This window comes from Pleurodeles waltl, chromosome 8 (genome assembly GCF_031143425.1).
Source record: "Pleurodeles waltl isolate 20211129_DDA chromosome 8, aPleWal1.hap1.20221129, whole genome shotgun sequence".
Lineage (NCBI taxonomy): Eukaryota > Metazoa > Chordata > Amphibia > Caudata > Salamandridae > Pleurodeles > Pleurodeles waltl.
In genome coordinates this window covers 1,421,154,024-1,421,172,211 of record NC_090447.1, presented here as the reverse complement: position 1 = coordinate 1,421,172,211, position 18,188 = coordinate 1,421,154,024, and the positions used below count along the sequence as shown (strand labels likewise).

At 46.5% G+C, this 18,188-nt stretch overlaps 1 protein-coding gene across 4 annotated transcripts in view; it reads right to left on the bottom strand.

Moving 5' to 3' along the window:
- LOC138248711 (E3 ubiquitin-protein ligase TTC3-like) overlaps nucleotides 1–18,188 on the bottom strand; it is a 1,399,506-nt gene that overhangs the window by 1,086,689 nt on the left and 294,629 nt on the right. For all 4 annotated transcript variants that reach the window (XM_069202543.1, XM_069202544.1, XM_069202547.1 and 1 more), the window contains exon 17: nucleotides 437–506. In XM_069202543.1, coding sequence (XP_069058644.1) covers nucleotides 437–506 — 70 coding nt within the window. The remainder of the gene's footprint in view (nucleotides 1–436; nucleotides 507–18,188) is intronic.

The following is an 18,188-nucleotide window of genomic DNA, read 5'->3' as shown; positions in this document are numbered from 1 at the left end:
ATAGGTCTAGTGGCCTGACCCAGCCTCAGTTTCTGTTAGCTACCGTTCTTTGCATATTTAGATGTATGCTTGAAGCTAGGTGTTTGAACGAATGCCCACACAAGAACAAAATGGCACACAAAATTTGCAATTAGAAAATACAACACATTCTTATTATTAGTATTATACATTTTGTTTAAAATATAGCACAAGTATAAATAAAGCATTAGCACATTATTGCATTTTTTCTCTATCACAGTATTTTTAAGACAGTAAATCCTAATCTAGTCAAATATATACTCCTGTTGCACTGTCTGATGCGTACTTTGATATAGCATTTTGTTGTCTGCACAAAAGTGCTATGAAGGTATCACAGCATAAGAACATTGTTTAACAAACCTAAATAAACAAGACATATTTCCACTGTCAGCAGTCTGATTTAAACACATTACATTACCAATGCAGATGTTGTGCTGGGGTTACATTCACGGTCCTCTAAAAGCTCTGTTTTAGACAACTCAGGTGCTCTGCAAAAGAGAAAGTTTTATTCTCCAAGAAATGTCTTTCTCAATTTATTTATTATAACCAACAGTTGGAGAAGAAGATTTTTATTTTGCAAGCAAATAAACACCATAGATATTATTACAGGCAAGCATATAAAGGTGATGATTATCCATATCAACATAATTCGTAGAAACATCTTTAAAATAATGTATTATTCATGAAATCCTAGAAACACAATAGTTCAACAATAGTTCAAAACACAGCAGAATTGTCTGATACTAGTAAGACCAATCCAGTCACATCTTTTCAAATAACTCTTAGTATTAATGCAACGTCTATTTCATTTGAGCTGGTCCCATGTTTGGAAAACGTATAAAATATTTACCTTCCTGCTGGCTAACCTCTTCTCTTTTCCAATGTGGTCTTAAGATGTCTGGTTTTAATCCATTCATGATAAAAAAAGAAATGTTCAGCAACTCTTGTTTATCAGATTGGGCAATTTTAATCTTTATCTCAATCAACTGACACAGCGTTACTTTACTCAAAACTAGTGGAGTATTATTTACTCCTAGGACACAGGAGAATCAAGATTTTGCTTCTGAGGCATCCGTGAAATTATATATTCTTTGTGTAGGAAACTGGCTATCTATGTAGTGTACCAATCTAGGGGCACACTATGTAGATAGACCCTTATTGAGTTGCAGGGGTTAAATTAATAACTCTAAACGCTCTTGTTTGTACTAGAGTGGGCAAGCAGATAGGCTGATCAGAAGGTAGTGCTAATCATTTGTTGAAAACACAGGTCAATAAATGAGACCCATTCAAAAAGAAACTTGAGATATATTTTAGAAAATAACAGATGTTTGTATTAATTTAGACACCAAGATCAGGCAAGTACTTTTTGAGTTGAGATATTTCAATACAGCTGTCAGTTTTGAGGCATGAACCTTGAACGCGGTAATGTTATCCTATGGGGATAACATACACTGCACAGGGTCACTTGCAAACAACTTACAAGGTTGATCCTTACAAGGACTTAAGGTAAGTAAGGTTCAAAATTCTTAGAACTACCAGCAGTTTCAGGTTACCTCCCCTGGTGTGTATGGCTGCAGAGGTGCTGGTCGCAAGGGTATCCTCAAGCTCTACCGTTGAAGTTTATGGAGAAACCTGTAGACAGAACAATGCTGCAAGTGGGGACTTGGGGACAAGTCTGTCGGAACCCAAAGGAGAGCTTGGCGCTTGATGGTCTCTGGGACCACAGGGCATCATCGGTTGGCTCGGACTCGGGCTGTGGGGAACGGGTGCAGAGGTGTTTTGTCCAGCGGGTCACTGGCATTAGAGACTCTCACTTCTTGGGGTTGACCTGGTGATGGGGGAAAAATACAACAGAAGGGCCACTCTCTGTGCTGGCCTTGGTGTTGCTGATGTCCCTTGCTAATAGGTCGCTCTTGGTAGTGTTGGTGTCTGGACTGGACACTTAACAAGCCTTGGTGCTTGCAACTGGCTGTGGTACTCCGGGTATTGGGAAGGGAGGCTCCGGGCAAGCTCAAAGTCTCAAAGACACGCTAGGTTGACTGGACTGCACTCTTGGACACTCTGGATCATCTTTCTGGCAAGATGCTCCCTCGGTGGACCTGATGGTCAGCAAAACGGAGAACCGGACAGTCGAGCTTGGTTTCTGCTGGTGTAGGGAAGGGGGTCCTCTGCTGACTGGGTGGGGCTTAGTGCTGGCTGTCCTCCACGACTTTGGGTGGATGCACAGCTGCAGTACAAGTCGGGTCTTTGCAGCTGTCGGGACAGGAGAAGGCAGGCAGGGTTTTGCACCTAGTCCACAGCTAGTCCATAGTTCTTGTGTCTTCGGGCCTTCTTTGTCCTTCTATTTGTAGTCAGGAGAATATGAGTTCCTGGTGTCACAGGGCCACCTAAATACTCAATTTAGGGGAGTGTAAGGTAGTAGCCAATGGGCTAATTACCCCTGGGGCGACTACATCCCCTAGGTGATGACTTCCTGTGGGAAAGGTGTATAACCCTGTCCCAGAGTTCCTAGTTTGACCAAAAACAAGATGGTGGAACCCTTCCTTTGGAGAGCACACCAGGCAGGCCACCTTAGGGGTGTGACTAGCCTGGTAGTGCAACAAGCCTACTTCCATATCTAATTTCCTGACTGTCCTGTTGCAAATGGGCCTCAGGGCAGGGTGGCATCTTCCAGGTCTGGGAGAAGCCAGGGTTGCATATCAAAGAAAGCAGAGACTTTGAAGTCCCTGGCCTTGGTATGCAGATTCACTAGCCATCCTGCAAGAGGAGGTGATAACACCTTCTTCTGGAACAGGCATTATTTTTGTCCTCAGAGCATAGGCCCTCACCTCCAGGGGGTCAGAAACTAGTCTGTGGTGGCAGACTGGTCAGTACCAGTCAGCAAGCTAACTAGAGGACTAGTAGGTTTTCAGGGGGCAATTACAAGGTGAATAATACATTCAATAATGGCATAAGTATGGATATTTTTTTTTTTTTTTAAACATGTTTTTATTAGTTTTTCAAAACAAAAAGCCATACATTTCCTTGCAAATAAAGTCATTGTTACAGTTCAACATCAATTTGCGGTGTGTCATCCGGCTTTCCCCTATTAGTATCTATCTATAAACTAAACTACTAAGAACTTGTGTGCACTTCCCGGCCCGCTAAACCTGCCCGACACTGTCAATCCAACGCCACGTAAGGCGAGGCGTACAGGTGCAGCGTGGATCTATCGCCCCCGGTGATCAGAGCCCCCGACACCCCCCACACGGGAGCAGGGGGGGGGGGCGAAGGAGCCCAGTGTAGGAGGTAAGGGGGGGGGGGGGGGAAGAGGACAAGGCGGGAGGATCCCATGATGCAGAGCTCTGCGCTAATGTCCATTGGTCAAGTGTGCAGAACTATTGGTGCCTTGGCATGCTTGTGTTGGGGGGGGGGGGGGGGGGGGGGGGGCGAGCCGTCAGGTCATCAGTGTTGGTGAGGTATTAATGCAAGATGTGTGTGTGCCTCCAAGTGTATTGTTATCTTTCTGCAGAGGGCTAGGCCCTCAGCCCGCTAAGTGGGCACAGCTGACTATAATTCAGGGGGGTCTTTCGTCATTTTTAGCTTCCAACCTGGAGACTAATACACCCCAGGCCTCCTCTCCCATCCGACCCAGACCCCTACGGGCTAAGTTTATTAGCAACTGATGCTCAGCGCGAGCCCAGCGTAGCGTGAGGGCAAGCCAGACTTTTAAGTCAGGCATGTTACGAGCCTTCCAGCTCATAGCTATCAGTCTTTTGTAGATTACATACGCTAAGTCTACAAACCTGTGTGAGTGTTTATTTCTTTTCGTTCTTGGCCTCAGTCCAAGTAAGCAGGACCTGGGATCCATGTTCAAGTTGAGCCCCGTGATCTCCGCTAAGGTTTTAACCACCCTCTCCCAGCCCCCTCCCAGCCTCGGGCACTCCCAGACCATGTGATAGAACTGTGCTGCTGGTTTTTTGCATCTGGGGCAGGCTGGATCCGACCCGGGGAACATACGTTTGATCCTGGCCGGTGCCAGGTATGTCTGATGTAAGTAATTAAACTGTGTATATCTGAATCTAGGGTTTCTTGATACCTCTCGTGTGTGGCTCAAAGCTTTTGTCCATTCTGACTCAGAGACCGGGTTGGGCAATACACTGTCCCACTTCTCCCTGACTTTCTGCAGATTGTCACCCGGGGGTTTGTTCAGAAGCTTGTAAAGGTTTGATACTGCTTTTACTTGGGAGTCACACCTCAGCATGTGATGCAGGGTAGCTGTGATATCAGGCTCTGAGTCGACTGATGCCCATGTTTTCCTGATTGCATGACATATTGCGTGATATGCCAGGAACTGCCCACGATTAATCCCTGTGAGGGCCTGTATAGCTTCGAAGGTCATCAATTTCCCTTCCTCGAAGCAATCTCCCACTTCATTTATACCCGCCTCTAGCCAAGTTATGGGTGAAAATGAACCCGCGTCTGTCCAACCGGGGAGCCACTCCAGTGGGAGGAGTGGAGAGTAAGGAAATGCTTTACTCCCCCCTTGGACATACTTCTTCCAGTATGAATGTGCCGTTAACATCAATGGATTGGTGCATGTGCTTTTATTCTGCTTATCCAGCAGCCAGGTCAGTATTGGAGAGTCTTGAAGACGGGACTTCAGCCATATAGTTTCTGCTGAACTAGGCCTATGTAGCCAATATAAAATCCACTGCAGCTGTGCTGCCGCGGAATAGAGCTCGAAGTTTGGAGCGCCCAGTCCACCCATTGCTACCGGATAGTGCAGCGTGGTCAGTGCAACCCGCCTTCTGCCCTCACCCCACACCAGCTGTAGTAGAATAGAGTTCAGACCGATAAAAAAACTTTTGGGGATAGTGATTGGTAGGGCCGCAAAATAATACAACAGTCTAGGTAATATCAACATATTTGCTATAGCTACCTTACCCAGTGGTGAGAGTGGTAATTTATTCCAGAAGCATAACGAGCTCTTTACAGAAGACACTGCTCTCCCCAGATTTCCATCCCTTAGATCTTCAGGCTTATGGTAGACATTGATCCCTAGATATTTAAATGTGTGAAAACACCATTTTAGGTGACCCGCTGGAAAATTTTCTTGCCTCACAGGGGGCCAGCTGACTAGTGGGAATATACAGGATTTCCCCCAGTTAACCATTAAACCAGATAACCTTCCGAACTCAGACAGTAGCGACATCACTGGGGCCAATGCATCTTCTGCCCTGCGTACGTATATCAGGGCATCATCTGCGTATAATGATATGGAGTGGAGAGTACCATTCCTTGACACCCCCCATTCTTCTTTTTTGGCCCGGACGCGTGCAGCTAGCGGTTCCATTGCCAAGGCAAATAGGAGGGGGGAGAGCGGACAACCCTGTCTTGTTCCTCTGCAAATCGAGAAAGCATCTGATACCACTCCTCCCGTCTTTACCCTAGCATGCGGGGCAGTATATAAAATGCGTACCCAGTTTATGAATTTTGGGCCAAGGCCCAATAACTGCATGGTGGCGAACAGGAAGTCCCATTCTAATGTATCAAACGCTTTTTCTATATCAAGCGATATCACCGCTTCCTCGAGTGCAGTCGGGAGGGAGTCACCCATCACGCTGAGCAGCCTCCGAATGTTTAGGAAGGTGCTACGTTTCGGGATGAATCCATTCTGGTCCTCGTGTACCAGGATATGCATGTAGGGAGCTAACCTATTAGCCAGAATTTTGCCCAATATCTTACAGTCCAGGTTCAACAGTGAGAGGGGCCTGTAGGATCTGACATCAGTGGGGTCACGCCCAGGCTTTGGGAGGACCACTATCATTGCCTCTCTCATCGAGGGGGGCAGGTTTCCGTTGACCTCTGCTTCCTCGAATATTTTCAGGAGATATGTGTTAAGGTGTGTCGCAAACGTGGAGTAATATTCTGACGGCAGTCCGTCCGTCCCTGGGACTTTATTCCTAGGTAATTGTTCGAGGGCCTTGTTGAGTTCCCCCAACGTGATGGGGGCTTCTAAAGACTCCCTGTCAGTGTTTGTTAGTTGGGGCAGGGGAGAGTCTGCTAGGAAGGACTCAAGCTGTTGGATGGTACATGATGTACTTTTGGTGTATAATTGTGTATAGTATTCCCTGAACGCATCATTTATATTTACCTGTGTGGTGGCTATTGCGCCTACGCCTGTAATTATCGACCCTATTGGAGGGCACCGACGGTCCTCCCGCAACAGCCACGCGAGCAGCCTACCAGATCTATCGCCTTCCGCCTGTAGTCTAGCCATGTGATGTTTGTGATCGTGTAGGCGTAATGTAGCATCAGCCTTTGCATGTTCCGCGCGCGTTTCCCTCAGAGCCGAGTATGGCGTTACATTGCAAGCAACTGCGTTTTCTAATGCCCTTAGCTTTTCCTCCAGTTTGCTAACCTCTGCATGAAGTGTACGCCTAACCCCCCATGTAGTGGAGATACAATGCCCACGGATTACCACTTTGTGTGCATCCCATTCTGTTGCCCTTAAATTTGTGGTGCCGGTGTTAGATTCCCAATACTGTTTTAGCGCTGTCCTCAGTGCATCTATGAATGCAGGGTCGTGTAATGCTTCCACTTGTAGCCTCCACGTTGGGATAACATGGCGCCTCCTGCCCCAATCCAAAGTGATACTGAGCGGTGAGTGATCTGATAATGTCTTGGCTAGGTAGTCTGTACCGCTGACCCCCGTGCAGATCTCCTGAGTGCCCCAGAACAAATCAATCCTTGTGTGTACCTTATGAGGAGCTGAGTAAAAAGAATACTCCCTAATTTGTGGATGTTTCATACGCCATATGTCGTGAAGGCCCATATTACTGGCCCATGACAATAGTGGACGGCCGAGGAGTCTGATTGCTGTTGAATGTGTGGGGGGATTTGACCTGTCTAATGCTGGGTCTGGCGTGCAGTTAAAGTCTCCTCCCCATATAGCAGGTGATTCGTGATGCGTTAATAGCGCTGGGGTAAGTGAACTCAGGAACTCAGATAGTGCGCTGTTAGGAGCGTATACCCCTATGATTGCCAGTTAAGTATGGATATTAAGATTATTATTTACCAGAACACCATAGTTTTCAGTGAAGCCATTATGTAGCTTGGTAACTCGTAATGACCAGTGCATACCATAAGATGGCTTCCCTGATCACTTATAATATCTAGTAATAGAACTAGACATCACAGGGGCATATATGCTCATGCAGATATGCCGTCACATAAAATATAATGCACCCTGCTTTGGGGCTTCAAGGCATGCTGTAGGGGTGAGTTACACATATCATATGCAGTGACCTTCGCATGGCACACAATGAGTGTGCCGCGCTGTGTTTTCACTCAAGGTTTGCACCATGTGATGCAGCTTGCAATGGCAGTCTGCATGTAATTTGTAAGGGGGGTCCATTGGGTGGCATAATACATGCTGCAGCCCTTAGGGACCCTCTTTAGTACCAAAGCCCTAGGTACCAGTGGTACTATTTACTAAGTACCTACAGGGGTGCAAAGTGTGTGCCAATTGTATACAATTGAGTATTTCGTTTTTAAGGGAAAGAACAGTGGCAATGGAGCATGGTTAGCAGGTTTCAGTGCACTGTCAAGAGTCGAAAACCAGCATCAAGCAGTTCAAATGGGGGCAAAAATTAGTGAGACACCCTGCAAAAAGCCTGGCTGCCTACACTCTGTCATGAAACACAAACAAGAAACACACACTTTAAACATACTTCACTACGAATAATGAGATCTCTTTAGCTGACATGAAGTACAACTACTAGAATGGGGACTCCCCAGAATAGTCAACAGCCTTAAGGATGTCCATTAACCTGGCTTCCATAGTAAAGGTTTTGAAAGCAAAAGCACCTCTTGTTGCTGAAACACTAAATCTGTATGCATTAAACTTGGCTTGTTGCATCTTCCATCTAGCCAGCATGTCAGATACTAGATACCACAGGGGCAAATGGTGAACAGGAAAAATATGGAGCAGTCAGAAAGGAAAATCCCTAAAGAAAATCCAGAAGAATTGGAAACCTTAATTGTGATGTCCACCAATGAAATATTAAAATCACCAGTGTTCTTGTTCACCACACTTTGGCGAGTATCCTTGGAATCAATGTGACTGGAGTAAATGCAAAATGGATTACTCACAGCCAGTTCTGCATACACACATCTGCCACTATGTCCTTTGGGTTTGCGTCTGCTCTCAAGCTGAAAGTATACTGAAAGATTAAGATCTAAGGTTTGAGGTGGGATGCAAGGAGGTCTTTTACAAAAGGACCATGTTTTTTCCTAGATCTACCTAGTGTGTTGTCTAAAAAACAGCTATTACCATTCTGTTGTGATAAGACTGTCAATCTGCAACCTCATTTACATATGCTGCAACTTGTTCTACCATGAGAGAGATTTGTCTGTCCATGCAGAAGTTTAAAATCTTTGCTGTAATCTAGCCATATTCCAGTGTGGGTTGCCACATATGGTTTATGTAATGTACCACCAAAATGGTTCAGCCTCACTGGAAATTAACAATGTATACTATTGTGTGCCAGAACATTGACCATGAATTATACTGCAACTCTAGAAAGCCCTTAGTGGAACTCTTTTGGAGACCACATACCCTGGGCCAATATGCCCAAATTCTACCAAAAGAGAATGCAAGGGAAGACCAGTGTTAAACCTCTAATTAAACCTCTTGACATGGCAAACTTATTTGAAATACTCAAATCTTTTTGAGAATGCCAGATTGTTAATCTCTTTAAAGTTTAACTGTGCAAGGTGCCTGGATAAATATCCGGGAGAGTGCTAGTAGATTTGCAGTCCTAGTCAACTCAATGTCAAGATCTCTTTAAATGTCTCTTACCTTTAGTAAATGGTGAATTAATTTCCTCCGGAACACCCACTGTTTACCTTGTACAGAACACACTTCCTTGCAGATACCTTACCTTTTGAATTTCCCCAGGCGTCAGTCTGGATCCTGAGATTTTTCTTCAGCAGTATCCCTGTGCTCAGTTAGGTGACGTCAATAGGCTCCGCATCCATCATCGGCCACACCGGATACTCCAGCACGCTGACATCAGTTTCATTTCAATGCCCTTCCACGCCAGAAGCGCAGAGCCATGAAGAACAATGACCACTTGTGTGTCAAAACTAAGGCCCTGAACAGGAGTCCCAGTCCCTATAAATCAGTTCACAGAATGGGGAGGAAGGGTGGGTCGCTAAGAAATCTACAACTAGAATATGTCTCTACCAGATAAGATGTTACCAAAGGTAAATAACTTGTTCATCTGATAAGAGACTTCTAATTGCAGACTGCTTACCTTTTGAATAGATGCCTATGCAATACCATCCCGGAGGGGGGGTCTGCAAACCAAGATCAAACTAGAATGACCTGCAGAACCGAACGAGCAAAGTAGCCAACCATACAGAACTGACTACCCAGGCAGTAGTGTTTAGTAAACATGTGCAAGGATGCCCATGTTGCTGCCTGACAGATGTCAAGGACTGGAACTCCATGTCCTAATGCAGTAGTCACAGCTGTTGCCCTAGTAGAATGAGCATGCAAACCTGCAGGTGGTTGCTTCTTGGCCAGTGTGTAGCAGATTCTAATACAAAGTACGACCAGTCGGAGATGCTGTGCTTCTGCACTGCCCGACCTTTCTTCACACCCACATAACCAACAAAGAGCTGATCATCCACCCAGAACTCTTTGGTACGATCAAGGTAGAATGCCAACGCTCTTTAAGGCGCTCAAAAAGAGCGCACAATAGAAATATCAGAACCAAATTCAAATCCCATTGGGGCATAATGAATAATGATGGAGGAAACATATGAGTAAGGCCTTTAAGAATGAAAATGTCACTTACCCAGTGTACATCTGTTCGTGGCATTAGTCGCTGCAGATTCACATGCTGTGTATAGTCCGCCGTCTGGTGTTGGGTCGGAGTGTTACAAGTTGCTTTTCTTCGAAGAAGTCTTTTCGAGTCACGAGACCGAGGGACTCCTCCCACTTCGGTTCCATTGCGCATGGGCGTCGACTCCATCTTAGATTGTTTTCCCCGCAGAGGCTGAGGTAGGAGTTGTGTATGCTAATAATAGTGCCCATGCAATGGAATAAATACGTATGTACAAAATTAAGGTTTAATGTAATATATTTACAAATGTACAAATGTTCAAGATCTACTTCTAAACGGCTACAGGCTCCCGGGGAGGAGGGTGGGCGCATGTGAATCTGCAGCGACTAATGCCACGAACAGATGTACACTGGGTAAGTGACATTTTCAGTTCGGTGGCATGTGTTGCTGCAGATACACATGCTGTGCATAGACTAGTAAGCAGTTATCTCCCCAAAAGCGGTGGTTCAGCCTGTAGGAGTTGAAGTAGTTTGAAATAAAGTTCTTAGTACGGCTTGACCTACTGTGGCCTGTTGTGCAGATAACACATCTACACAGTAGTGTTTAGTAAATGTATGAGGAGTAGACCAGGTTGCTGCCTTACATATTTCGGTCATTGGAATATTTCCTAGAAAGGCCATAGTAGCACCTTTCTTTCTGGTTGAGTGTGCCTTTGGTGTAATAGGCAGTTCTCTCTTTGCTTTAAGATAGCAGGTTTGGATGCACTTTACTATCCATCTGGCGATACCTTGTTTTGAAATTGGATTTCCTGTATGAGGTTTTTGGAAGGCAATAAATAGTTGTTTTGTTTTCCTAATTTCTTTTGTCCTGTCAATGTAGTACATTAGCACTCTCTTGATGTCTAATGTATGTAGTTCTCTTTCAGCTATTGAATCTGGCTGTGGGAAGAACACTGGTAATTCCACTGTTTGGTTTAAGTGGAAAGGTGAGATAACCTTTGGTAAGAATTTTGGATTTGTTCTTAGAACGACCTTATTTTTGTGTATTTGAATAAATGGTTCATGTATGGTAAACACCTGTATTTCACTTACTCTTCTTAGAGATGTGATGGCAATGAGAAATGCAACTTTCCACGTTAAGTATTGCATTTCACAAGAATGCATGGGTTCGAAAGGTGGACCCATGAGCCTTGTCAAGACAATGTTGAGGTTCCATGAAGGAACAGGTGGTGTCCTTGGTGGTATAATTCTCTTTAGGCCCTCCATAAACACTTTAATGACAGGTATTCTAAATAGGGAAGTTGAATGAGTAATCTGCAGGTAAGCAGATATTGCTGCGAGATGTATTTTTATGGAAGAGAAAGCTAGATTTGATTTTTGTAGATGTAGTAAATATCCTACTACATCTTTTGGAGATGCATGCAATGGTTGGACTTGATTATTATGGCAGTAACAAACAAATCTTTTCCATTTACTTGCATAGCAGTATCTAGTGGATGGCCTTCTAGCTTGTTTTATGACCTCCATACACTCTTGTGTGAGGTTCAAGTGTCCAAATTCTAGGATTTCAGGAGCCAAATTGCTAGATTCAGCGATGCTGGGTTTGGATGCCTGATCTGTTGTTTGTGTTGTGTTAACAGATCTGGCCTGTTGGGTAGTTTGACATGAGGTACTACTGACAGGTCTAGTAGTGTGGTATACCAAGGTTGTCTTGCCCATGTTGGTGCTATTAGTATGAGTTTGAGTTTGTTTTGACTCAATCTGTTTACTAGATATGGAAGGAGAGGGAGAGGGGGAAAAGCGTACGCAAATATCCCTGACCAATTCATCCATAGAGCATTGCCTTGAGATAGCCGGTGTGGGTACCTGGATGCGAAGTTTTGGCATTTTGCGTTTTCTTTTGTTGCAAATAGATCTATTTGAGGTGTTCCCCAAATTTGGAGATAAGTGTTCAGGATTTGGGGGTGAATTTCCCATTCGTGGACCTGTTGGTGATCCCGAGAGAGATTGTCTGCTAGCTGGTTCTGGATCCCTGGAATAAACTGTGCTATTAGGCGAATGTGGTTGTGAATTGCCCAATGCCATATTTTTTGTGTTAGGAGACACAACTGTGTCGAGTGTGTTCCCCCCTGTTTGTTTAAATAATACATTGTCGTCATGTTGTCTGTTTTGACAAGAATGTATTTGTGGGTTATCATTGGTTGGAATGCTTTCAACGCTAGAAATACTGCTAACAATTCTAGGTGATTTATATGAAACTTTCTTTGATGTACGTCCCATTGTCCTTGGATGCTGTGTTGATTGAGGTGTGCTCCCCACCCTGTCATGGAAGCATCTGTTGTTATCACGTATTGTGGCACTGGGTCTTGGAAAGGCCGCCCTTTGTTTAAATTTGTACTGTTCCACCATAGAAGCGAGATGTATGTTTGGCGGTCTATCAACACCAGATCTAGAAGTTGACCCTGTGCATGTGACCATTGTGATGCTAGGCACTGTTGTAAGGGCCGCATGTGCAATCTTGCGTTTGGGACAATGGCTATGCATGAGGACATCATGTCTAGGAGTTTTAATACCATCTTTGCGTGTATCTTTTGTGTTGGATACATAGCTTGTATCACCTTGTGAAAATTTTGAACCCTTTGTGGACTTGGAGTGGCTATCCCTTTTGTTGTGTTGATTGTCGCTCCTAAGTATTGCTGTGTTTGACACGGCAGAAGGTGTGACTTTGCATAGTTGATGGAGAAACCCAGTTTGTAAAGGGTTTGTATAACATAATCTGTGTGGTGTAAACACTTTGTTAGCGAGTTGGTTTTGATTAACCAATCGTCTAGGTACGGGAACACATGTATTTGCTGCCTCCTGATATGTGCAGCTACTACTGCTAGACATTTTGTAAAGACTCTTGGCGCTGTTGTTATTCCGAATGGCAACACTTTGAATTGGTAATGTATTCCTTTGAATACGAACCTTAGGTATTTCCTGTGCGAGGGATGTATCGGTATATGGAAATACGCGTCTTTTAGATCTAACGTTGACATGTAGTCTTGCTGTTTCAGTAGTGGTATTACGTCTTGTAACGTGACCATGTGAAAGTGGTCTGATTTGATGTAGGTGTTTAGTGTTCTGAGATCCAATATTGGTCTCAGACTTTTGTCCTTTTTCGGTATTAGAAAGTACAGTGAGTAAACTCCTGTGTTCTTTTGTGTTTTTGGTACTAATTCTATTGCGTCTTTTTGCAGTAATGCTTGAACTTCTAGTCCTAGAAGGTCTATATGCTGTTTTGACATATTGTGTGTTTTCGGTGGGACGTTTGGAGGGAGTTGGAGAAATTCTATGCAATAACCATGTTGGATAATTGCTAAGACCCAAGTGTCTGTTGTTATTTCCTCCCATGATTTGTGGAACTGGCTTAGTCTCCCCCCCACTGGTGTTGTGTGAAGGGGTTGTGTGACTTGTGAGTCACTGTTTATTTTGAGGGGTTTTGGGACCCTGAAACTTTCCACGGTTTCTTGGGAATTGGCCCCCTCTGTATTGGCCTCGAAAGCCACCCCTTTGATATTGTCCCTGGAAGGTAGGTGGTCTTGTTTGTGAGGTGCTGGCTTCTGTGGCTTGACCTCGAAACCCTCCTCTGAAAGTTGTTTTGCGAAATGTGCCAAATGTGCCTCTGCCCTGCGGGGAATAGAGTGCGCCCATGGCTTTGGCTGTGTCAGTGTCCTTCTTCAATTTTTCAATTGCAGTGTCCACTTCTGGGCCAAGCAATTGCTGTTCATTGAACGGCATATTGAGCACTGCCTGTTGCATCTCAGGTTTGAAACCAGATGTGCGCAGCCATGCGTGCCTCCTTATTGTCACAGCAGTATTTATTGTTCTTGCAGCTGTATCTGCTGCATCCATAGAAGAACGTATTTGGTTGTTGGAGATATTTTGCCCCTCTTCAACCACTTGTTTCGCTCGTTTCTGGAATTCTTTGGGGATGTGCTCGATGAGATGTTGCATCTCGTCCCAATGGGCCCTGTCGTATCGTGCTAGGAGTGCTTGCGAGTTGGCGATGCGCCACTGATTTGCAGCTTGTGCCGCAACCCTTTTCCCAGCTGCATCAAACTTGCGGCTCTCCTTGTCCGGAGGTGGTGCGTCGCCTGATGTCTGCGAGTTGGCTCTTTTACGAGCTGCTCCTACGACTACTGAATCTGGTGTCAGTTGTGATGTAATAAAAGCAGGGTCTGTGGGCGGTGCCTTGTATTTTTTCTCCACCCTTGGAGTTATTGCTCTGCTTTTAACAGGCTCCTTGAAAATCTGTTTAGCGTGCCTTAGCATTCCCGGGAGCATGGGAAGGCTTTGATAATGGCTGTGGGTGTAGGACAGGGTGTTAAAGAGGAAGTCATCCTCAATAGGCTCCGAATGTAGAGATACATTATGAAATTCGGCTGCCCTAGCTACCACCTGTGCATATGCTGTTCTGTCCTCAGGTGGTGAGGGTTTAGTTGGGTACGACTCTGGGCTATTGTCCGATACTGGAGCATCATAGAGGTCCCATGCTGCCTGATCATCTTGGCTCATGGTGGTATGAGCTGGTGATGGTGGTGGAGTCTGTGCCGGTGATACATGAGTTGACTGGGGTGGAGAGGGTGGTGGAGTTGCCCTCTTTACCACCTTTGCTTGTGGTGGCTTGTCTTGTTGCTGGAAGTCAAGCTTCCTTTTCCTTCTGATTGGGGGAAGAGTGCTGATTTTCCCTGTACCCCTTTGGATAAAGATCCGCTGTTGCGTGTGATCTACCTCTGTAGTTTGTAATTCCTCCTCAAATCTGTGTCTTTTTAGTTGGGAGGAAAGTGATTGTTCCTCTGAGTAGGAACTGTTTTTTGGTTCGGTTGCCGGGTGTTTTGGCACCGAAACCGTGTCTTTAGTTGTTTTCGGGCTCCGACGAGATCTTTCTCTTTTTCGGTGTTTTGGCCTCTCGGTGCCGACCATCTTCGGTGCCGCTATCTCTGTGCCGAGCAGCTTCGGCGCCGCTGTCTCTGTGTCGAGTAGCTTCGGTGCCGCTATCTCGGTGTCGAGCCTTTTCTGCACCACTCTCTCGGTCCCGAGAGTGTTGCGTGCCTGTGTCTCGACCTGAGTCGGACGACTTCGGCACCGGCTCGCCCTTTTTCGGTGCCGATGGACGGTCACCTACTTTATGGGTTATGCCATGGCCTGTTGGCAGTGGCGTCCCCTGGGCTTTGTCTGTTTTCTCGTGTGATCTTTCTTTCGACGTCTTACTCACGGTTGGTTGCTCGTCGACGTCGAATTCTTCGGAATCCGAATCGCGGATGGAGAAAGTTTCTTCTTCTTCCTCCTCCTCGAACCCTTGTTGTCCTGTCGGCGTGGAAGCCATCTGCAACCTCCTGGCTCTTCGGTCCCTGAGCGTTTTTCTCGACCGAAACGCGCGACAGGCCTCACACGACTCTTCCTTGTGCTCGGGGGACAGGCACAAGTTACAGACCAAATGTTGGTCTGTATAAGGATATTTACTGTGGCATTTAGGACAGAATCGGAACGGGGTCCGTTCCATCAGTCTCGATGTTGCACGCGGTCGGGCCGACCAGGCCCCGACGGGGGATCAAAAATACCCCGAAGGGTTACCGGAGCTCTTTAAGGCTCTGTGTCAATTTGCCCTAACTATCCCGATACCGAACGAAACAATACAGACAAATTTTCCGTTGATTCTGACTAACTTTCCGACCCGAAACACGGAGCGAAAAGGAACACGTCCGAACCCGATGGCGGAAAAAAAACAATCTAAGATGGAGTCGACGCCCATGCGCAATGGAACCGAAGTGGGAGGAGTCCCTCGGTCTCGTGACTCGAAAAGACTTCTTCGAAGAAAAACAACTTGTAACACTCCGACCCAACACCAGACGGCGGACTATGCACAGCATGTGTATCTGCAGCAACACATGCCACCGAACACATATTTACAATTGGATACTTAAAGAAGGTTTACCAGGCAACCTCAAAAATGCAGAGATAGCAGATAAGTAACTTTTGAGAGTGCCCACACTAGAGCCCTACTGGGCCAGAGAAAATATAAACAAGAGAACTTCAGAAAGAGGGTGTAGGAAAATGGCTCCTTGTTGCCGTTACTCCCCCCCCCCAACTTTTTGCCTGATATTGATGCTGACTTGACTAAAAAGTGTGCTGGGACCCTGCTAACTAGGCCCCAGCATCAGTGTTCTTTAACTAAAAATGTACCATTGTTTCCACAAGTGGCACACCCCTGGCACACAGGTAAGTCCCTTGTAAAAGGTACCAGTGGTGCCAAGGGCCCTGTGACCAGGGAAGGTCCCTAAGGGCTGCAGCATGTGTTGTGCCACCCTAAGGGACCCCTCACCTAACACATGCACACTGCTATTGCAGATTGTGTGTGTTAGTGGGGAGAAAAAGTCAAAGTTAACATGGCATCCCCCTCAGGATGCCATGCACACAAAATACTGCCTGTGGCATAGGTAAGTCACCCCTCTAGCAGGTCTTACAGCCCTAAGGCAGGGTGCACTATGCCACAGGGGAGGGCATATCGGCATGAGCACTATGCCCCTACAGTGTCTAAGTCCATTCTTAGACATTGTAAGTACAGTGTGGCCAAATTAAGTATATGGCCTGGGAGTTTGTCAAAACAAACTCCACAGTTCCATAATTGCTACACTGAATACTGGGAAGTTTGGTACCAAACTTCTCAGAATAATAAACCCACACTGATGCCAGTTTTGGAATGATTAAAAAATGAACACAGAGGGCATCTTAGAGATGCCCCCTGTATTTTACCCAATCCTTCAGTGCAGGACTGACTGGTTTGTGCCAGCCTGCCACTGACAGATGAGTTTTGGATCCCCTTGGGTGAAAGCCTTTGTGCTCTTGGAGGCCAGAAACAATGCCTGCACTGGGTGGAGGTGCTTGACACCTCCCCCCTGCAGGAACTGTAACACCTAGCAGTGAGCCTCAAAGGCTCAGGCTTCCTGTTACAACGCCCCAGGGCACTCCAGTTAGTGGAGATGCCCGCCCCCCAGACACAGCCCCCACTTTTGGCAGCAAGTTCGGGGAGATAATGAGAAAAAAAAGGAGGAGTCACCCCCTCAGCCAGGTTCACCCCTAAGGTGACCAGAGCTGAAGTGACCCCCTCCTTGGAAAATCCTCCATCTTGCTTTGGAGGATTTAGCCCGATAGGGATAGGGATGTGCTCCCCTCTCCAAAGGGAGGGAGCACAAGGAGGGTGTAGCCACCCTCAAGGACAGTAGCCATTGGCTACTGCCATATGACCCTTACACACCCCTAAATTCAGTATTTAGGAGTGACCCTGAACCCAGGATTTCAGATTCCTGATGAACTAACAAGAAGGATTGATGACCTGAAAACCCCGCAGAGAAGAATGAGACTGCTACCCTACCGGCCTGTCTCCTGATTCAACGAACCTGCAACAGCGACACATCCAGCGGGACCAGTGACCTCTGCCAACTCAGAGGACTGCCCTGCAACCCAAAGGACCAAGAAACTCCTGTGGACAGCGGCTTTGTCCAAAGCAACAAGAAGAAACCATCTTTAAAGGGACTCTCACCTCACTCCTGAAGCGTGAGTCCCCAACACTTTGCACCCAACGCCCCCAGCCCGTGTCCAGAGAAACCAACACTGCAGCGAGGACCCCCAGGCAACTTCCACGGCGTGTCCATCCTGATACGACCTCCCTGCACCCCCACAGCCATGCCTGCAGAGAGAATCCAGAGGATCACCCTGAACGCGACTGCCCGGTAACAAAGAACCCGACACCTGGAAGAAGCACTGCGCCCGTAGCCCCAGGCCTGAGAGGAACCAACTACTGGTGCAGGAGTGACAAGCAGGCGGCCCTCATCTTTGCCCAGTCGGTGGCTGACCCGAGAAGCCCCCCTGTGCCCTGCCTGCATCGCCAGAGTGACCCCTGGGTCCCTCCATTGATTTCAACATAAAACCCGACACCTCGTTTGCACAGTGTACCCGGCCGCCCCTGTGCCGCTGAGGGTGTATTTTGTGTGCCTGTTTGGGAGCCCCCAGTGCTCTACAAAACCCCCCTGGTCTGCTCCCGAGGACGCAGGTACTTACCTGCTAGCAGACTGGACCGGAGCACCCCTAGTCTCCATAGGCGCCTATGCTATTTGGGCCCCCCTTTGACCTCTGCACCTGACCGGCCCTGTGTTGCTGATGCCCTGTGTTTGGGGTTGACTTGAACCCCCAACAGTGGGCTGCCTATGCCCCGGAGACTGAACTTGTAAGTGCTTTACTTACCTGACAAACTAACCTTTACTTACCTCCCCTGGGAACTGTTGAATTTTGCAGT